The sequence below is a fragment of the Diabrotica virgifera genome, chromosome 3 (genome assembly GCF_917563875.1).
Source record: "Diabrotica virgifera virgifera chromosome 3, PGI_DIABVI_V3a".
In the NCBI taxonomy this organism is placed as follows: Eukaryota; Metazoa; Arthropoda; class Insecta; order Coleoptera; family Chrysomelidae; genus Diabrotica; species Diabrotica virgifera.
Genome location: NC_065445.1, coordinates 55078436 through 55102281, shown reverse-complemented (window position 1 = coordinate 55102281; position 23846 = coordinate 55078436). Strand labels below are relative to the sequence as shown.

General features: G+C 31.7%; 1 protein-coding gene across 1 annotated transcript in view; it reads left to right on the top strand.

Annotated features, from left to right (window-relative positions):
* The window catches only part of LOC114326569 (zinc finger protein 330 homolog), a 31352-nt gene extending 7711 nt beyond the window's left edge, over window positions 1–23641 (top strand). The window contains exons 3-5 of the mRNA XM_050645100.1: window positions 7396–7627; window positions 18697–18861; window positions 23363–23641. Coding sequence (XP_050501057.1) covers window positions 7396–7627; window positions 18697–18861; window positions 23363–23571 — 606 coding nt within the window. The 3' untranslated portion in view covers window positions 23572–23641. The remainder of the gene's footprint in view (window positions 1–7395; window positions 7628–18696; window positions 18862–23362) is intronic.
* The last annotated feature ends 205 nt before the right edge of the window (window positions 23642–23846 follow it).

The window sequence follows — 23846 nt, the reverse complement described above, 5'->3', positions numbered from 1 at the left end:
TGAAATCACGTTTCTATTATCTCAAAGAAACTTTTAGGTTTTTATTTAATATTTAGGTAGGTTGAATTAAAATATTATTGTTTGGATTAGGTTAGGAACAGTGGCACACCGAGGGGGGGGGGGTTGGGAGTTAAAATCCCACCCAGAGCATATAGAAATATATATAAAAGAAAGTAGGAAAATGTAACTTGTCTTTCACAAATAATACAAAAAACTTTCGGTGCCCAAGCAAACCCCCCTCCCCCCAGAGGAAAATTCTAGGTGCGCCACTGGTTAAGCACCCATTTTTAAATTTACCTATTCTAATTGGGAAATAAGCCACAATTTAACTTGAAAAATTGATTTTATTGACGTTTCGAATTCCACCTCGGACGTCGTTATCAAAATACAAAATATTAATAGTTAGTTACATAAATGCCACAAAGAAATAGCTTCAGAACAGTTTTTAATTTTAATTTGTATTTTTAGTAAAATTAATTCGCGTAAAGAACGTTAATTTCTTCAGTGGCTTGCTGAAATTGAAAATTAAGAAAACTTGCTTTTGATCTATATTATTTTTACTTTTGTTTTGTTAAATTAATAAAAAAAAATTGGTTTACGAGACTTTCGCGGTGTGCAAGTACTTGGAAGTGAAACGAGAAACGACCGTGCGCGAGTCGCGGAGAAATATTGCAACTATCTTAAATAATTCATATTGTCAATTGAAATTGTCAAATTGACGTATATTTCATACCTTCTGTCATTGACGCAGAAAAATTATATATTGCTCCACAATATTGATATGATATGCAATTATTATATAAAGGTAAATTTAATTAATTGTATTTTGCTTGCAGTACTGCATTTTAATAACTAATTTTATTTACTATATACAATTGTTTACGTTTGCTAAACATAACCTGCATCTTATTTTTTCTTCTTATTATTTTTTTGGACTATGGCCTTGACAATTATCCAGCAACCAGGACTAATATAATTGGCCAATATAATTAAAAGTGCGAATAAAAGTACAGAGCGTAGAAATAGAGGTCGCTTTGCCGAACTTGCACGGTCCCAATAATATGTGAGTACAACCCATTTTATATTTATACATGTTGACATTCATTCTTCCTAGAAATAAGTCGAATTTATGTAGGTGAGGGCGACGCTTATACGCGTGCAACCACGTCACAATAGAAGACGCGTGTAACGGCGGGTTAAAAGCTGTTTTATAGCTGTTTGAATATGGTCATTTTTGCTAAAAGGTGGGTCTACTTTAATTTTTACCAAAATGGCGCCTTGACGTTTGACAAGAGTTAAAAAAATTCAAGTTAAAAGTAGACATCAGTAGATAAAGTATGACGTTTTCAAAAACATTTTCTGTGAAGAGGGATCCTTGAAAAAAATTCTTCAAAAAAGTGTTAAAATTGTTATTTTTTGGTTTTTTAAAGCTCACAAAATGGCCGCCTGAGCTCAAAAAATCTGAAAAAATTCAGAGAGCCATTTTTCTTGTAGGACAACAACATACTAAAATTTGGGGGAAATCGGTAGACCTCCCCCCAAAATTTTCGAAAAAGTAAAAATATTGCTCACGTACATATGTATTATAAACTGCGCGTCATAGAAAACGGGCACCCTAAAAAATGGGTAATTTTTGAGGTCTCGTATCTCCTAAACCTATTGTCCGATTAAATGATTTTTTGAATATGTTATAGCCTTATTCTTTGTCAATATCCCTGCAATAATATTTTTGCTAAACACGTAAACGTTCATTGTATACGGGGTGTACGAATCAAACTGTGTTTTTTTTCTCAAAGTTCGCAACACCCTGTGGAATATCCTAGCATTTATAAAATACTGAAATTAATCAACTATAGCCTCAGGTTTTCTTAACATTTTGTTTTTTGATTCATTCGCTTATGTTGGAAAATACAAAAGTTATGTAGTTTAACAACTAGCCATGTTCTTTTTCAGTACAGGGTGTTTCTAAACAAGTGCGACAAATTTCAAAGGGGTAATTCTGCATTAAAAAATAATGACGGTTTGCTTTATAATCGTATGTCCGCAAATGCTTCGTTTCCGAGATACGGGATGTTGAATTTGTTCTTACAAACTGACGATTTATTTATTGCTTTAAACCGCTTGAGATATGCAAATAAAATTTGGTGGGTTTCAAGACGCAGTTATTGCACATTTTTTGACATACAATTAAGAATTTTATATTCACCATTGGCGTGCATACGGGTAATATGATCGGTCATATTACCCGTATGCACGCCAATGGTGAATATAAAATTCTTAATTGCAAGTCAAAAAATTCGCAATAACTGTCTCTTAAAACCTACCAAATTTCATTTGCATGTCTCAACCGGTTTTAGGACAATAAAATAAATCGTCAGTTTGTAAAAAAAATACAACATCCCGTATCTCGTAAACGAAGCATTTGCGGACATAAGTTTATAAAGCAAACGGTCATTATTTTTTCATGCAGAATTGCCCCTTAGAGTTTGTCGCACTTATTTACAAACAACCTATACTAATGAAGAACATGACTAGCTGTTAAAGTACATAACTTTTGTATTATCCAACATAAACGAAAGAGCCAAAAATCAGAATGTTAAGAAAATCTGAGGCTATAGTTGGATTTTAATTTCAGTATTTTATAAATGCTAGAATATTCCACAGGGTGTTGCGAACTTTGAGAAAAAAACACAGTTTGATTCGTACACCCGGTATACAATGAAAATTTACCTGTTTAGCAAAAATATTATTACAGAGATATTAGCAAAGAATAGGGCTATAGCATATTCAAAAAATCACTTAAATCGGACAACAGGTTTAGGAGATACGTGACCTCAAAAATAACCAATTTTTTAGGGTGCCCGTTTTCTATGACGCGCAATGTATATGAGAAATAAATGTTTGGATTATCGGTGCATTTCAATTATCCGTGCCAATGTCCGGTCCCGAGGAGCACGGATAATCGGGGTTCTACTGTAATTGGTACAGTACTTTTAATTTTAGACATTTCCCAAAAATATATGAATTTCATACTTTTACACTAGGATAGCCCCTTAGATGGTGCATTAATTTTGATGCTTAGTGTATTTTAATAAATACTGGTGATAGCTCAGATTCTGACAGTGCCGAAAATTAAAACACATGATTTTCTATTTCGGTTGGCATTCGAAATTCTATTTTCATTTCGTTACATACAGATTATTAAAAAAATTATTTTGTATGTTCTCAACTCTATAGTCTGTCCCACCTTGACTTTACAGTATAGGGAACATAAGCAATGCAGTCCTTATGATAGTTTTTAGCGCGATGATTTTATCAAAAAGGATTTGTAATCGAACATTAGAGAGATTAAATTAAATAAAACTGTTTTAGAAAGACAATCTACAATTTTAGGATTGGTATGTGTTTAAATTTATTTGATATACTATATAGTCTGGGCTGATTATCGGAGAATAGGCCATTTTTGGGAAAAGTTATTTACCAGCAATTTTATTGCTGAAATCGAATCTTATGATTGTATATATTAATAATATAGGTATGCAAAGTCCACAGATAGTGTGCTACTTTTTTTATAAACAAAATGGCGCCCGAAAATCGTGTTTTTTTCAATTTTTGCTCCATAACTCCAAAGATTTTAACTTTACACCAAAAACACTCAAATAAAAATTCACCGCAATTAAATTCTGCATAGAGAAGTGTTTTTTCCGATTTACTTCGATGAAAACTTTCCCCGGAAAAAGCGGGTTTTTCCAACAAAATCTTTAATTTTCAACTAAACTTTTGGATAAGTAAATGTTAATCAATAATTAAATAATTTGGTAATGTAAAAGCCCTTTTCGTATAGATTATAATTCCAGAAGCCGATGGAAATTGAACGAACAGTTTATAGGTCTGGATCCCGCGTATGAAAAAAAAAGTTGATTAATAGCAAGCTGAAAATTTGTTAATAGCTTAAGGGTGTCTAGTCGGACAAACTTTGATATATGGGAACACTGGAACAGGGGAAGTTTTAATTGTGGAACAGGTTAAAAATTTGGAACGGTCACACCACGAAAACGGCACATTTATTTTGTCCGACAGAACAGACTTAAACTCTCCGAACAGAGATTAAACTCTCATGCAAAAATCAGAGTGCTATTTATCACCAAATGGGTGTTTTAATGAGTGGAACATGTAGAATATGTTAAATGACAGGAATTATGACAGGTGATAAATAGCAGTCTGATTTTTGCATGAGAGTTTAATCTCTGTTCGGAGAGTTTAAGTCTGTTCTGTCGGACAAAATAAATGTGCCGTTTTCGTGGTGTGACCGTTCCAAATTTTTAACCTGTTCCACAATTAAAACTTCCCCTGTTCCAGTGTTCCCATATATCAAAGTTTATCCGACTAGACACCCTTAAGCTATTAACAAATTTTCAGCTTGCTATTAATCAACTTTTTTTTCATACGCGGGATCCAGACCTATTAGCAACAATTGAATTGTTAATTAAAAATTTACGGTCACTATAATAACGACAATAATTATGATGCATAAGAATAACTATGATTTTTTCATAAAAAGACACTATACCTATCTAATGTACTTTACGGAATTGAAATTGGTCTATTTAAGCGGCCTCGGGAATATTTTAAAATTATAAAGAATTTTTTGGCTTACAAACAAATAGAATATCTCGGGAAATAATAAACTAAATTAAATTATAAAAACGGTATTCGAAAAACAGCGGCAGGACACTTCTTTAAAAGAAAAAACGTTTAATTATGATGAGTAGTTCCTGAGATATAATCGGTCAAAGTTGACCGGAATTTACGGCAAAGATATAAACAATAGGATCATAATTTTCAAACCATCACCTTTTTAATTTTGTCGGCTTTCTCCACACCAATTTTCATATCCTTAAAATACTCATAACATATATTATTATAATAAAAACTATCGATAATACGTGTGAAAATTGCCAAAAATAGCAAAATTCCAATCAAAAATTAGGTTGGAGAAAATGTAACCCTCAAAGTTCAAAATCGGTATACTTTAAAAAAATGCATTTTCTCGGCTTCTCATGGAGCAATTTCCTTCATTCTTTTTTTGTTCCCAAGTAACTCGAGTAGAGCCATCGAACTAACGCATTGTTAAATTTTAAACTTGCTTTTGTTTTTTTATAATAAATTAATTTATTTATTATAACACAAAATTTTAATTTGTTTAAATAAAAATTGTTTAAATAATTATACAGCTTTCAAATGAGAATATTTATGTTTTTAACTTTAAAAGGTACACTTGTAGTAAGTTTATCTAAGAAAAAGCCTACAACTGGAAAAAATATGTAGTTTTCTGTTCTTATAAATAAATTAATCTATTATAACAAAACAAAAGCAAGTTTGACATTTAATAATGCGTTAGTTCGATGGCTCTACTCGAGTTATTAAGGAACAAAAAAAGAATGAAGGAAATTGCTCCATGGGAAGCCGAGAAAATGCATTTTTTTTACGTATACCGATTTTGAACTTTGAGGGTTACATTTTCTCCAACCTAATTTTTGCTTAGAATTTTGCTATTTTTGGCAATTTTCACACGTATTATCGATAGTTTTTATTATAATAATATATGTTATGAGTAATTTAAAGATATGAAAATTGGTGTGGAGAAAGGGGACAAAAATAAAAAGGTGATGGTTTGAAAATTATGATCCTATTGTTTATATCTTTGCCGTAAATTCCGGTCAACTTTGACCGATTGTATCTCAGGAACCACTCGTCATAATTAAACGTTTTTTCTTTTAAAAGAAGCGCCCTGCCGCTGTCTTTCGAATACCTTTTCACAATTTAATTTAGTTTAATATTTCCCGAGATATTCTATTTGTTTGTAAGCCAAAAAATTGTTTATAATTTTAAAATATTCCTGAGGCCGCTTAAATAGTCCGATTTCAATTCTGTAAAGTACATTAGATGGGTATAGTGTCTTTTTGTGAAAAAATCATAGTTATTCTTATGTATCATAATTATTGTCGTTATTATAGCGACCGTAAATTTTTAATTAACAATTCAATTGTTGCCAAACTGTTTATTCAATTTCCATGGGCTTCTGGAATTGTAATCTATACGAAAAGGGCTTTTACATTACCAAGTTATTTAAATATTTATTAACAATTACTTATCTAAAATTTTAGTTGAAAATTGTAGATTTTGTTGGAAAAACACGTCTCTGTGCAGAATTTAATTGCGGTCAATTTTTATTTGAGTGTTTTTGGTGTAAAGTTAAACTCTTTAGAGTTATAGAGCAAAACTTGAAAAAAACACGATTTTCGGGCGCCATTTTGTTTATAAAAAAAGTAGCACACTATCTGCGGACTTTGCATACCTATATTATTAATACATACAATAATAAGATTCGATTCCAGCAATAAAATTGCTGGTAAATAACTTTTCCTTGTATTTTGCTAATTAGCCCAGAGTAATAGTTATTATGTATATGAATCCTAAAATTGTAGATTGCCCTTCTAAAATAGTTTTAATTTAATCTCTCTGTTTGATTACAAATTCTTTTTGATACACATCCAATTAAACTATTATTGTGGTACCATTAGTTAAACACAGTGTTTTTAAAACTTTTTTGCCTCTTAGTATTTTTTTGATAAGCGACCTTTTATCGAGATATGGCTTCTTTTTTAATATGTTTCAAAATATACCTAAAAATGTAAATTATAAATAAAATTTCAGATTATTAAAATGTCTCTATAATCGCACTAACCCATTACAAATATGTGGAGGGTTCAACAAATATTTAAAATATCTCGATAAACATGGGCTTATCAAAAAAGTACTAAAAGGCAAAAAAGTTTTAAAAATTGTTTTTAACTAATGGTATCACAATAATAATTTAACTGGAACATACACAAAAGTTTGGGGGGGGGGGTTTAAGGGAAGCCCCATAAAATTTTTATGGGGTGCACAAATTTTACTATAATTTCTTTTTAAGATGTTCCTGCGATAAGAATGCCAAAGGTCCATTTTCAATAAAAAATCTATAACAGTTTTCGATATATTGGAAAAAATCGATTTTTATTTTGTAACTTCAAAGAGCTATAACTTTTTCTTTGTGCACATTTGTACTAAGGTAAGTTAGGTTCTATCGAATTATTTGTGGTCCCAGAATATGTGATTTAATTTATTACCTGTATTTTTGTTACACCCTGTATAAATGAATTCTGCTTCATTTACTGATGATTATATTATATGCAATGCATTTTTATTGGGGGAAATATTCTTGTTTATGTAATTTCCATTTAAAATATGTCTTATTTTTAAAAGCCACCCACATTTTTCCTCAAGTTGTTTTAAATTTTTTCAAAAAACTGCAATTCCTAGTAACAGCTTATTTAAAAAGATTATTTACAGGGTGCCATATGTGATTTCTGCGAAGCTTGGGTTTGCCATGGTAGAAAATGTCTTCAAACTCATGCTTGCACCTGTCCATTGCAGGAAGCAATTTGTATAGAATGTGAACGTGGAGTTTGGGATCATGGGGGAAGGATCTTTAAATGTTCATTTTGTACTAATTTTCTATGTGAAGATGACCAATTTGAACACCAAGCCTCTTGTCAAGTTTTGGAGTCAGAAAATTACAAATGTAAGTATACATTTTTTGGTTTAGTCTTGTACATTTTGATATAGTCCAGGGCGCATCTGTTTTGAGATGGACGTTGAGAGGTGACTCAAATTTTTTTGCAGAAATTGCTTGAAAATAACTCAAGTAATAATATTTCAGTTATCCTCCCACTCAAAATGGTCCGGAACATTGTTTAAATTATCAAAATGTCGAAATATGAAGGAAAAATTCTATTTTTTATTGGTTTTTTGATTATAACTTTAAAACTATTCATTTCTGAGAAAAGTTGTACTGACATAAAAGGTGCGTAATTAAATTTCCTACAATATAGAATTGGTTAAAAATTTAAAAAAGAGTCACCCTTGTTGCAAAATAGCAATAATTGCAAAAAAAAACCATACAAAAACAAGTATTCGCATTTTACGTTTTTCAACCATTTATGCTACACTTAGAACCTTCATATTTTACCCAGAAAAACTTTATAATATATATAGTAAAACAACACTGTAAATTTCATTAAGATCGGTTTAATAGATTTTGCAAAATAAATTTTGCAATCCAGCTTTCGCAAAAAAAATTAATTTTTTTTTTAAATGTTGCAGAACTGAAAATAAAGCAGATAACAAGTTGAATTTTTTTTGCTTATAGAAGTGTACCGTACCTTTCATTTGCAATTTGCAAAATTAAAATCGATTAATTACCACGGCGTCAGGAAATTTTTTAAATAAACATTAATTTTTGGTGATACGCGCAGGACAGCGGTGTTAGATTCACACAAGTTGATTTCCACCAAAATTTCTTCCAATCTTTATCTAATATATTATTTTCTTATTTTATATTTTGTTGTATTTTAATATTTTAATTCCACAAAAAACTAATTTTATTATTGTTTGTGAAATATTGTTTAAACAATTGCATATGTTTAAAAATAATAAACTTTTATTCTCTAGGTTAAAATATATGAACAAATAAAGTTTTTGATAAAACAAGTGTTATTTCAAAGGATAGAGTATGTGTTTTTATTATGCAATAAACAAATTTATTTATTTATATCGAAATGTAATAAAAATTAAAATGTATCAATCATTATCAAAGGTCATTGGAATGCCCAATCAGAGCAAACTATCCGCTGTCCTGCGCGTAGCACCAATAATTAATGTTTATTTAAAAAAATTCCTGACGCCGTGGTGTTAATCGATTTTATTTTTGCAAAATTGCAAATGAAAGGTACAGTACACTTCTATACGCAAAAAAATTTTCAACTTGCTATCTGCTTTATTTTCAGTCCTGTAACATTTTGAAAAAATGAATTTTTTTGCGAAAGCTGGATTGCAAAATTTATTTTGCAAAATCTATTAAACCGATCTTAATGAAATTTACAGTATTATTTTACTGTATCATAAAGTTTTTCTGGGTGAAATATGAAGGTCCTAAGTGTAGCATAAATGGTTGAAAAACGTAAAATGCGAATACTTGTTTTTGTATGGTTTTTTCACAATTATTGCTATTTCGCAACAAGGGTGACTATTTTTTAAATTTTCAACTAATTCTATATTGTAGGAAATTTAATTAAGCAACTTTTATGTTAGTACAACTTTTCTCGGAAATGAATACTTTTAAAGTTATAATCAAAAAACGAAGAAAAAAATCGAATTTTTCCTTCATTTTTTGATATTTTGATTATTTAAACAATGTTCCGGACCTTTTTGAGCGGGAGGATAACTCAAATATTATTATTTGAGTTATTTTCAAGCAATTTCTGCAAAAAAATTTAAGTCACCTCTCAACGTCCAAATGTACTAATATTTTTACAGATGCGGCCTGGTCTAATAATCATTTCTTGAATTGTAATAAGTGAAAATACGTCATTTACAATATATCCATATGTAATGTAAATTGGATATTCAATTTACATTACATTCAATTTCAACATTCATCAATTATTTATAAGGCAAAAAGAAAAATAAATATGTAACCAAACAACAAAAACAAAATTTGTTTAATTTATTAATGTTTTGTATTTTGATAACGAGTTCTGAAGTGGAAATCAAAACAACAATAGGTAAACTTAATTTCAAAGTAAAATGGTGGCTCATTCGCAACTAAAATAGTAACATGTAAAAAAGGAGAAAAGTGTTAAATAAAGTAAAATTTTTTAAATATCAAGGGAGAGTATGGTTTGAAATCAACATTTTAAGCACATTTTTGTGATTTTTTTTAAACTATTAGGCTATTGATTATGTATTTTAGAAAGGAACTACAACGTTAACTGGGTTTTATTGTTTCATATAGTCAATGGACCTCTCAGTATGAAAAAACCGCGGAGTGCTACCATTTAAAGGGGTGCGTTTTTGAGAAAAGGTTGAATTAGTCCCTAGGCACAGGGCGAATTAGGGTGAGTTCTATGCACATTTGGTGCAAACATGCCTACAGGAAAATTGTTTCAGGTTAAACTAAAGCAAGAAAAAACATGAAAGATAGCAATTTTGTTTTTTATCCCAAAACTTTTTTCAATGGGGATATAAGTATAGGCATTGCTTCACATAAAAAAAACTTCCCTCCTTTTTCTTTAATGTGACGTTTGATCTAAGTCCTTATGATTTATAGTTTTCAAATTATGATTTTTCAAAGTTCGCACACTCACAGCGATTTTGGTACATTTTCCTTGTTACTTCGCAAACATTGTTCTGTAACTTTTTTCTACGCACCTTCAGGTATATGCAATGTTACATTTAGTAGGAAGAAAACTCAATAATCTTTAAAATGGTCTATCGTAAAAGGCTGTGTGACTATTTTTAAGCAAGATATGGTTTTTCAAAGTTGTATACTTTTAATGATTTTTGATATATTTTACGATTACATACTTTTAAATTTCTGATTATAACTTTTTTGTTGTATATTTAGGTATATACATTGAGCAATAAAAATGAAAACTTATTTTATTTACGTTAAAACTGTGTATTGGTAAAAATCTAGGACCATTTTTAAACAAGATATGCTTTTTCAAAATGTCACATACACATGCAATAGGTCCCACTAAGCTGGGAACATATGGAAAACTTTTTTATTATTAACTTTATGAAAAAAAGTTATTCCTTATAAAATGCTCTGCATAGTCTAAAACCTAAGATGCAATCATCAAATATAAAATTTTGTCAATAGTGTACGAGGTATGTTAAAAAATATGAATTTCGCTCAAGAGTTTTATATTTCAAAGCTTTATATTTATCGAAAAGTGTTATTAAGAAAAGTGATTTGGAATTAAAAATTATGTTATAATATGCCATTATATTCTTCTAATTGAAAAAAATTAAAAATTTTAAAATTTTTCTCAAATTACGGATACCCTTGGATATCCTACGGATATCTTGTTTACTAGAATTTTTTGAAATACATACACCATTCTAAAGTAGAGAAAATATGCTTTTTTTTTATTTCACAATGTATATACCTGAATGTAGAAGAAAAAAAAGTCATAATGAAAAATTCTAAAATAATCATAAAAAAATATCAAAAATCATAAAAGCATAAAATCTTGAAAAAGCATAACTTGCTTAAAAATAGTCGTGCAACCTTATACAATAGACTAGTTTAAAGGTATTTGACTTTTCTTTCTAATAAGTGTACCATTGTATATACCTAGAAACGCGTAGAAAAAAGTTACAGAACAATGTTTGTGAAATTATGGGGAAAATGGCTCAAAAGTGCTGTAAGCGGCGAACTTTGAAAAATCTTATTTCGGAAACTATAAATCCTAGAGACCTCTACCAAACGCCATTTTAACGAGGAAGGATGGTAGTTATTTTTCGATAAAGCAATGCCTATACCTATATCTCTGTGGAAAAAAGTTATGGGACAAAAAACAAAATTGCTTTCTTTTGTGTTTTTTTCTTGTTATTCTTTTGAGTATATTTTTGTAACAAAAATATTTTTGACTTTATAATGTAATATTTCGATAGTAAATTTAACCTGGAACAATTTTACTGTAGACGTGTTTGTACTAAAAGTGCATAGAACTCACCCTAATTCACCCTGTGCCTAGGGACTAATTCACTCCTTACTCAAAAACGCACCCATTTAAATGGTAGCACTCCGCGGGTTTTTCAAATTTAGAGGTCCATTGACCATATGAGATAATAAAATCCCATTAACGTTGTAGTTCCTTTTAGCTCTCTTATTTTGAACATAATCAATAGCCGGTACAACTATTTTAATTTTAAATTAAATAATCATATTAAGTAAAATTCAAGGAATATTCAAAAAAAAGTTCAAGGAAAAATATTGAAAAATATGCCAACGGTAGCAAATTTTTACAGACACCTCAAAAAAATGGATTTTGCGGTAGACTGCAATCAGAACTCTTCACTGGATCATGTGAAATAAAAAATTCAAAAAGATTTTATTAGCTCATGAGTTTCTCGAGGTAACACTGATTTTTAACAATTTTTGAGTTCTTGGTATCACTCGGAAGCCAAAAAAGTGAAATTATTTGTAACAAAAGGTCGAAAATCAACATATTTATTATTGTTAGACAAAAAATAAGAATAGAACCAAAAATATCTCGACAGTGTTACCTCACTAAATGCCCAAAAAAAATATATGCAAAATTTCAGGTGGATCGGCCGAGTAGTTTTTGAGTTACAATATCCACCGCTTTTGAAAGAGAAGTTTTGAGAAAAACGCTTTTAAAGTTTTGACAACTTTTATTTTCAATTTCTTTTTGTCTGTCAAATCGTAAAGAGGTGCACACCGGAATATGTTTTTTAAATCGCGGAGTAATCTACAAAAGAGAAGGGCAACAGCTGTTGAACATTTCTCATTACGCTCAAACATACTGGCGCGAAATCGCGGCAAAGTGAGTCAAGCACAATAATAAAAAAAATCGAAAATTTCAAACCACCTTAATGCACGGGGCATCATTTTATTTTTTTTTCTTCTTAGTTTCGGCTAGACACATAAGTCTCTGGTACTTGATAATAAGACAGTCTGTACCATACCGTTTTTCATTAAACTCCAATAAGTCTTACTGCCTCAACTAAGACCAACAGTTTCCTAATTGGTAGTGTAAGGATATCTTCAGTTCAAGTCTTAGTTAACCAGTATCATTGATTATAAACTACCCTAGATAGCTCACCTCGTGGTAACCGAAAGACGTATCAACAACTAGATGGCGCTACTCGAAAACTGTATTGAGATTTCTCATTCTCTCTCTGACTTGCGAGGAGGTAGGAGTAGTGTCAGGGCCGAACTTACCATATATGTGTATTATCTGTGACAAGTGTTGTGACAAGTTATAGCGGAATTTTATTTAAAAAAAGGACTCACATTTTAAATAAAATGGCCTCTGTAACGCATAAGTGTGTTTACGCGGGATGTTTTGAAAGAAACGATGGAGCAAATAATAATATATCTTTCTTGATAAAATGTATTCTTGATAAAAACTTGCATGTCCTAAAACTCAAAATGAAAGAATCAGATGTCAAATATTATGAGTCGTATACCAAGTTTGTTAAAAAATATTAATTCTTCTCAAGAGTAATATACCTTCGTTTTTAAAGCAGTTTCATATAAATATGAACGTGGTTTTTAATTGTTCTCGACTTTTAATAATAAAATGTTTCGATGTTGTCAAAAATGAAAGTACTATCCGTTGCAAGATAATTCGGATTTATATTTATATCTATTTAATATTCTATTATCACATTTTAGTATAAATAATTATTATTCATTTAAAGCGTACTAAGTATGCGGAAGTACGCTTTAAATGAATAATTATATTATTTATACTAAAATGTGATAATAGAATATTAAATAGATATACATATAAATCCGAATTATCTTGCAAAGGATAGTACTTCTTGAGAAAAAGAAATAATAAATATTTTTTTTTTTAATTTTAAGGCGTATGCCAAATTTCATGTCAATCCAAGCGATTCTTTAAAATTAGGAGGTTTTGCAATATTTTACCGTGAGTGAATGGACTAAATCTGGAAATAAATTCTGTCAGCTTGAAATAGCTTGAAATATTTTAGTTTGCATCAATTCTGGAAATTAATTTGTGTGAAAAGTTACAAAAAAGTAATTTACATGACATGTAATTTATCACTGCTAATTTAATTATGTATTTTATATTTTGTTATTCTTTTGTAGTGTATTGATAAATAAATAATTTTTAGAAAACCTCTACTGTTTTCATTAATCAATTTTTAGCGTTTTTTCTGAAGTAAAATCGGAATTCCATAATAGAGATTACAAGCACGTTAAAATTGTTTGTGAAAATGCTGAATGCCACCCTTATATTGTCGTCTATTGCACTAGACAATGGCCAGAGCAGGCAACTCAAATTTATTTTTCAATCTTGGCAAATATTTCAATTAATGTCGCCACCATACAGTCAGGTAGTACTTAGGCTGAGGTGCAAAGAGGTGTAAGTGAGCGGAGTTTAACACTGAATTCGTTTTTACCTTAGAGTGAGGTATCTATGGGTAGTTTAGAATCAATCACTTAACAGTCTCCAATGGCACAGGATGTGTATGGCCGTCTCTTCTCACTTAACACTCTCCAATGGCACAGGATGTGTATGTGTTTTCTTTAATTACAATGTGGTGACCATTTTGGTGAAGTTTTAATCTCTAGATTATGTTGGTTCATCAAATTTTCCAAGAGGTTTGCCTCGGTGACTCAAAGTGTATAAGAATGATAAAGTGAGCAAAAGATTTCTTGTTTTTAGTATATGTACTTGAATAGTAATAATGAATGGAAAATTTACAATTTTTAAATAAAATATTGAATGGGTTGCATATGTGAGTCCATATTAAATGTAGTAATGAAACAAAGACTTACTCACAATCATTTAATTATACTTTGACGACCGGTTTCGATCTCTACATTATTCAGATCATCTTCAGGTCGGCGTTACAAGTAGTTAAATGATGCCGTTACAAGGGATGCGTTGCCACTTAGTTGTTAACATGTTAATACGTCCAACTTATGCTAATAGGTTAGCTGGGAGAGGTATAGGGCAAACAGACATGTTACGTAGGTCAAAACACAGTAAATTTTTTTGAAATTTGAATGGATCCTGAAGGAAGATGCGTGCTGTGAAACAAAGGATGTTGTGTTAGACAGGAGAAAGACAATGCTCGAGTGGATGTGTTTTAAATGTAGCTAAGTTTGAAATAACTTTATTGTAGACTCTTGTACCAATGTCTTTGCTCGTTGTTTTGCGATATGGGCAGAGGTCAAAGTATGGGAAATGACAATAGGAAAGTATTTAATTAAATTAAATTAAAATGTCTTGTTCCCGGTCAAAGGACTAAGGGATGTCACAAATTTAATAAAATTGTAGGTGCCAAACACTTTGAAATCTATGAAATGTATAGAAATTATAAGAAGGCTAATTAGATGAAAAAATAGTAAAAAAGCTGTCAAAAGAGAGTGGTTTAGAAACTGTAAAAAATTGTAAAAAGATCAGAAAAAGGCAAGGGTTATTTTGTTTGAGTTATTGTATGATGGAATATGTTCAGAGAGAAAGTTATGGTAGGGTGTAGGCACTTACTTGAGAATAGTTTTAAAAAATAAATAAATAAATTAACACATAACACTTAGGATTTTAAAACACACAGACATAACAATAATTGGTAAAAATTTTTTGAAGGGAGGTAGCACTACATTTCCCCAATTCAGTAAATAACTAATTTTAATTTTTTTTTTTTTAATTAAAATTAGTTATTTACTGAATTGGGGAAATGTAGTGCTACTTCCCTTCAAAAAATTTTTACCAATTATTGTTATGTCTGTGTGTTTTAAAATCCTAAGTGTTATGTGTTAATTTATTTTTTAGTCGAGGCATTGAAGCACAAAAACCTGTCGATTTTTGGCGCAGTAAGACGGATTTTAATGCAGTTTGGTGCGTTGGATTCGTGAGAATGTCAGGAAATTTTGTGAACTAATGTAATGAATAAGAAATCTCAAATTGCATTTGTGCATAAGAAAAATGCATTTCGCTAAATACTGGGAAAAATTGACTAAATTTTCTTACTCAGGGGTTTTTGGGGTCGCTGAAAACGAATATGAGGTCGACGAGAGTGTGCAAACTACCTGGTGTTTTCAGCGGGTGTAATAAACGTCTTCCTCTGGAGTATTGTGGTAATTTATCATATAATTGGCTTAAACTCATTACTCGGGGGGTTTTTGGGGTCGCTGAAAATGAATATGAGGTCGGCGAGAGTGTGCAAACTACCTGGTGCCTGCAGCGGGTGTAATAAACGTCTTCCTCTAGGGTATTATGGTATTTTTGTTAAATAATTGGCCCAAACTTGTAACTCGGGGGGTTTTTGGGGTCGCTGAAAATGAATATGAGGTCGGCGAGAGTGTGCAAACTACTTGGTGCCTGCAGCGGGTGTAATAAACGTCTTCCTCTGGAGTATTGTGGTAATTTATCATATAATTGGCTTAAACTCATTACTCGAGGGGGTTTTGTGGTCGCTGAAAATGAATATGAGGTCGGCGAGAGTGTGCAATCTACCTGGTACCTGCAGCAGGTGTAATAAACGTCTTCCTCTGGATTATTATGGTAATTTGTTAAATAATTGGCCCAAACTTATTACTCGGAGGTTTTTGGGGTCACTGAAAATAAATATCTCAACGACTAAATTCTAATTTCATATCGTTTAAAGCAGTTTGAATTAAGGCGCAAGTGGATGATGTGGTCTTGCCTTGAGAGAAAATTACTAGATACAGAATGTACTTAATGGCTATAGCCAAAAATAAAAAGATTGTCATCGGAAAAATTATTTCGTCTGTTGATGCATTTAAGAAGGGTATATTTACAAAGACAAATTTGGCTGCATGGAGAGGACAGTAACATGAGGCATATACTAGTTCGCTCCGTGGTCAGATTTTAATACCCGACAGAAAAGGGTCACAGGTAAGTTCGCTCCGGCCATTAGAAATCAAAATTTCTAATAAAATTGCTTACATACTAAGATTTTTCAAAATAGGAACCAAAATGAAGTGAATATTATACAAATAATCTAATTTAACTATCTTGTAAATAAATATGTAACAAATAATATTTTAATATAATTTCTATATAAAATACAAAAATCACAGAACCAATTTTGCCGATATTAATTCTCCTAGAACTTAGTAGATAAATATTTAATCCGCTTTAGCCATGGGAGCGAACTAGTATATAATTAAAAAGGTTTTTTGACCACGGGAGCGAACTAGTGTGCTCCGGTAACATGAACCCAACTCGGCCTCAGCCACCAGACTGCGGCAACTCATGCGGGTGCAGGAAGCATGGGTTAGTTTGTAATTTAGCCTGCAAAAATTGTGCAGGCTCTGACTGCACAAATATTGAATTGGACTCGAGAGAGGAAGACAATAATGAAGAAGAAGATGATAATGATGAAGAAAATGAATTTTAAAGATAAATTACGATAAATTTTGTATAATGAACTTATTTAACCATAAATATATTATAATAATAAAAATTTATGTTTATTTAAAATAAAAATACCAACTTTTTCGATCACTATAGTTACATCGAAGAAAATAGATTACCCCAAAAACCCCCGAGTAACGGGTTTAAACTAATTATATGATAAATTACCATAATACTCCAGAGGAAGACGTTTATTACACCCGCTGCAGGCACCAGGTACTTTGCACACTCTCGCCGACCTCATATTCATTTTCAACGACCCCAAAAACCCCCCGAGTTACAAGTTTGAGCCAATTATTTAACAAATTACCATAATACTCCAGAGGAAGACGTTTATTACACCCGCTGCAGGCACCAGGTAGTTTGCACACTCTCACCGACCTCATATTCGTTTTCAGCGACCTCAAAAACCCCCGAGTAAGAAAATTGAGTCAATTTTTTCCACCGTTTACCGAAATGTATTTTTGAAATGAATTTTTCTTATGCACAAATGCAATTTGAGATTTCTTATTCATTACATTAGTTCACAAAATTTCCTGATATTCTCACGAATCCAACGCACCAATCCGCATTAAAATCCGTCTTACTGCAAAAAAATCGACACTTCAATCCTTCAATGCCTCGACTATATTTATTTTTTAAAACTATTCTCAAGTAAGTGCCTACACCCTACCATTAACTTTCTCTCTGAACATATTCCATCATACAATAACTCAAACAAAATAACCCTTGACTTTTTCTGATTTTTTTACAATTTTTACTTTTTACAGTTTCTAAACCACTCTCTTTTGACAGCTTTTTTACTATTTTTTCATCTAATTAGCCTTCTTATAATTTCTATACATTTCATAGATTTCAAAGTGTTTGGCACCTACAATTTTATTAAATTTGTGACATCCCTTAGTCCTTTGACCGGGAACAAGACATTTTAATTTAATTTAATTAAATACTTTCCTATTTGTCATTTCCCATACTTTGACCTCTGCCCATATCGCAAAACAACGAGCAAAGACATTAGTACAAGAGTCTACAATAAAGTTATTTCAAACTTAGCTACATTTAAAACACATCCACTCGAGCATTGTCTTTCTCCTGTCTAACACAACATCCTTTGTTTCACAGCACGCATCTTCCTTCAGGATCCATTCAAATTTCAAAAAAATTTACTGTGTTTTGACCTACGTAACATGTCTGTTTGCCCTATACCTCTCCCAGCTAACCTATTAGCATAAGTTGGACGTATTAACATGTTAACAACTAAGTGGCAACGCATCCCTTGTAACGGCATCATTTAACTACTTGTAACGCCGACCTGAAGATGATCTGAATAATGTAGAGATCGAAACCGGTCGTCAAAGTATAATTAAATGATTGTGAGTAAGTTTTTGTTTCATTACTACATTTAAATTTTTAAATACTTTAACCAAAATATAAACTCCTAAATTTCGGTACAGTGAGCTTTTGGTCTCTGGGAGTCTGGGTTCTCTGAAGTCTTCTAGGTTTCCAGGATATCAGCCCTGGGATCCCTTCACTAGTGCACTGTTTAGGATGTAGAGTTAGATAAGATAGTGATTGAACAAACATTTTTACATATTCTCATTTTTGGTTTGATGTATTTATTTTTTACTTTTTATTTCAGGCCAATCTTGCAACAAACTTGGACAATATTCTTGTCTTAGATGTAAGACTTGCTATTGCGAAGATCATGTTCGTAGGAAAGGATTTAAATATGAGAAGAATAAAGCAATACCATGTCCCAAATGTGGCTTTGAAACATCCCAAACTAAGGATCTTAGCATGTCCAGTAAGTATCTTTCTTTTTACTATGTACTACCTAATGGAAATTCATACAAAGGCATCAGTAGTTGCTTTTATTGTTTAAAAAGATTTTTATAGCCTGGCTCTAGCACTTCAATTTATTTGAGATTTATTGAAGATTGATTGAAAGTTGCTGGGTTGTGGACAGCATTGGAAACAAGAATTACATTCCTTTCTATTTATGTATTCTATAGATAGTATATGCCTGTTTCATTGACTTTGAGAAGGCATTTGACAAAGTGCAGCATAATCGTCTCAAAGAAATTTTGTTAAATAAAAACATAGACAGTAGAGACATTAGAATTATATGTAACCTCTATTGGAATCAAACAGCAAAAGTGAAAGTTGAAAATGAACTGACTGAGGATATCCAGATTCTCCGTGGGGTGCGCCAAGGGTGTATTTTATCACCATTGTTATTTAATTTATATAGTGAAGCCATCTCAGAATTAGCGTTGGCCGAAGTCAATGAGGGCCTAATCCTGAGGAACACTGGAAGAATTGCAACACCTTGCTCAACAACTAAATATACATTGCAACGATTATGGACTAAAAATAAATTTGAAGAAAACCAAGTTCATGGTATTTACAAAAGCACAAAACAGCAGAGTTAGACTAGTGCTGGATAATACAGAAATTGAGCAAATATCTTCGTACAAATACCTTGGAGCATGGATCACAGAAGATACTGATCAGACAAAGGAAATAAGATGCCGCATTGAGATTGCACGATCCATTTTTAACAGAATGAGGAAACTTTTCTGTAATCGCAATATCAATATAACGCTCCGGATAAGAATGCTTCGTTGTTATATTTTCTCCACCCTTTTGTATGGGGTTGAGGCATGGACACTAAAACAATCCAACATTAAAAACCTGGAAGCATTCGAAATGTGGTGTTATAGACATATTCTGAAAATATCATGGACAGATCGTAAAACAAACGCACAAGTGCTCGAACAACTAGGAAAACAATGCGAAGTTTTAAATTCCATAAAATTCAGGAAGTTGGAATACTTGGGGCACATCATGAGATGTGAAAAATACGAACTATTAAGGAATATAATGTAGGGCAAAATCAAAGGCAGAAGCAGCGTAGGAAGACGTAAAATCTCGTGGCTACGCAATATCCGTGAATGGTTTGGATGCAGCTCAATTGAACTATTCCGGCGCGTAACCAACAAAATTATAATTGCCAGAATGATTTCCAATCTCCGATAGGAGCGGAACTTTAAGAAGAAGAAGAATAGATGAATTTCAATCCCAATGTTTTCACTTGTCACCAGATGGTGAAATGGAAGAATACATTTTTTCCAACTAATAAAAGGGAAGGATCTCAGTGTTTGGTTGTATAGGACCATTTATATAAATTTACAGTGAAGTGAAAAATTTCAAGTGGAAAATGGTATACAGTAGGAAAAATGAAAGAATACACATGAACAAACATATAAATCACGTTGTATTTTGTCACCGTGTCACACAAAAAATTGGCCAGCGCAAGTACATGTAATAATTATTATTACATGTACTTGCACTGGACAATTTTCTTTGTGACACGGTGGCAGGAAAATAAAGCGTGTTTTATATGTTCGTTCATGGGTATTCTTTCATTTTTCCGACTGTATGTATATTTAAAATTTAATGAAGATGAAATTTTTCAAACATATTTCAATTTCATCAGAACCTTTTCAGTCTTGTCAGACCATTATCGGTAAAAATATAGGTGTATTAACCTTTGGTTTACACTTTAAATGCCTGTTGGCTGGGCAGATATCCACAACATCTTAAGACCAAGGTATACAATCAATGCGTACTCCCTGTTCTCACTTATGGTTCCCAAACCGCCCAAACGTGGACGTTTACAAAAGCAAACATGGACAAAATCATAAAAACGCAAAGAGCAATGGAAAGTCAAATGTTGCACATAATATTAATGGATAAAAAGAGAAACGAGTGGATAAGAGAGAAAACCAAAGTTAGGGATGTTAGACAAGAAGTTGCAAAATTGAAATGGAGATTTGCCGGACACAATATAAGACAAAAAGAAGACCAAACAAACAAGAGGAACAAAATTCTTATAAATTGTAGACCGTTGGAATATAAACGAGGCAGAGGAAGGCCCCAAATAAGATGATATCAAGAAGCACGTGGGCTCTAGGTGGATAACAGTTACTGTAGTGGGGACTTCTTACTGTAGTAGGAAAACTTCTTTGGGGACGTTGTGCGATTTTTGGATAGGGGAAAAAGCATTGAATTCGCGACCGTCATCGCTTATGCTATATATTATTTGTATGTATATATAACTCATCGTATGTATATCTCACCCGACACCTTAGGGTAAATGGGTTTAGGATTATATTATATATATGTATATATAAATTGTATAGAAGTATTTAAATTTAAAATAAATGTAAAACCTATGATGGGGAAAAAAGATTTATTTCGCGACCGTCAGCTCCTCGACGAAATAAATTTTGTATGTGTATCTATACATAAATTTTGTATGTGTATCGACGAAATAAATTTTGTATGTGTATCTATACATAAATTGTATAGAAGTATTTAACTGTAAAATAAATGTAAAACCTATTTTCCGATAGGGAAAAAGGATTTATTTCGCGACCGTCATCTCTTCGGCGAAATAAATTTTGTACGTATATGTATTGAAGTGAAAACTTCTTTAGACACGTTGTGCACTTTTGATGGGAAAAGTATTAAATTGGCGACCGTCATTGCGACCGTCATCGCTTCGACGAAATAAATATTTGAAGTGAAAACTTCTTGAGGGACGTTGTGCACTTTTTGGATGGGGAAAAAGTAGTAAATTAGCGACCGTTATCGCTTCGACGAAATAAATTTTTGAATTGAAAATTTCTTTAGGGACGTTGTGCACTTTTTAGATAGGGAAAAAGTATTAAATTAGCGAACGTCATCGCGACCGTCATCGCTTCGGCAAAATAAATGTGTAAAGTGAAAACTTCTTTTGGGGACGTTGTGCACTTTTTAGATGGGGAAGAAGTATTGAATTAGCGACTGTCATTGCTTCGGCGAAATAAATTTTTGAAGTGAAAACTTCTTTAGGGACGTTGTGCACTTTTTGGATGGGGAAAAATTATTAAATTAGCGACTGTCATCGCTTCGACGAAATACATTTTTGAAGTGAAAACTTCTATAGAAACGTTGTGCACTTTTTGGATGGGGGAAAAGTATTGAATTAGGGACCGCCACCGCTTCGACGAAATAAATATTTGAAGTGAAACTTATTTATGGACGTTGTGCACTTTTTCGATGTAATAAAGTATTAAATTAGCGACCGTCCTCGCTTCGATGAAATCAATTTTTGAAGTGGAAACTTCTGGAGGGACGTTGTGCACTTTTTGGATGGGGAAAATATTATATTAGCGAACCTTCATCGCTTCGACGAAATAAATTTTTGAAGAAAAAACTTCTTGAGGGACGTTGTGCACTTTTTGGATAAGGAAAAATTAATAAATTAGCGACCGTCATCGTTTCGACGAAATAAATTTTTGAAGTAAAAGCTTTTATGGGGACGTTGTGCACTTTTTGTATGGAGGAAAAGTATTGAATTAGGGCCGTAATCGCTTCGACGAAATAAATTTTTGAAGTGAAAACTTATTTAGTGACGTTGTGCACTTTTTCGATGTAAAAAAGTATTAAATTAACGACCATCATCGCTTCAACGAAATAAATATTTGAAGTGAAAACTTCTTGAGGGACGTTGTGCACTTTTTGGATGGGGAAAAAGTATTGAATTTGCGACCGTCATCACTTCGCTGAAATAAATTTTGTACATATATAAATTATGTGTATGTATACAAATAGCATAGCAGGGCATACGCATCGCGTATATCGTATATGATATAGGTATAGCACTTCTTTTAGGATGGGGTAAAAGCTTTGAGCTCTTAATTTATATACTATAGAAGTTTTCACTTCTGTCGGCACTCCCACGAGTGCCATTAATTTTTTTTTACTTTTTATTGTTTAAACTTTTTTTTTCTTTTCCTATTATTTATACTTTTATTTTCCTCCCGATTTAGAGTAATTTCATTTTGTATTATTATTTGATTTTTGTAATAATTATTTTACAAACATGCTTATTTGCGTGTTATTATTATCATTTCCAAATACTATTAATCATGATTTTCAATATTCTAATTGGTTTATATTTTTCCTTTGTATTTAGTTTATAAAAAATATTAGTTTTTGATGCCTGCACTTTCATTATTCCAAACGGAAATTGAATCTGTTGTTACGGGTTGGGGGGTTTCTCTTGATTAAAACAATTTTTTGAACTCTCTAGGTTCATTTAGAATGTTAAACAGGGTCGGGTTTCTCTTGAAACATGTGACTCTATATCTAAAGTAGTAAAAATGGAAAAAAAAACGAAAATCGGTTTTTGGGACATGTCGGGTTTCTCAAACGATAGATTCAATTATTATGGTATTAAAAATCTATATTTTTAGCACGTAGTCACAAATTTGGAAGGCAAGGCCAATCTTCTGCTTATGATGATTATGATGATGAAGCTGGAGCAGGTGATTATGATGATCAAGATTATAATGATTACGATTATGATGATGACGACGACGATGATGATGACGATGATGAAAGCACTGAGGAGTCTTCCGAAGAAGACAGTGATGATAACAATGTTAGTAAAGATGACAAATAACTTTGATAATAATATATTTGTATATTATACTTGCATAATCAATAAATATATAAAATATTTTTTGTATTTATTCAAGCTTATTTATTTTTGTTGCATTTACTCATGGTAGATCTAACAAAGGCATATCTTTATTAATAGACTGGGAAGTACTAGAAAAGACCAGCATAAATGTATCTATTATTCAGGCACTAAAAAACTACAGTCAACTCCCGTTTATCCGCGACCTATAAAAATATATGATTTTAAAGAAAATTGTAGTTTATTCCCAATAAATA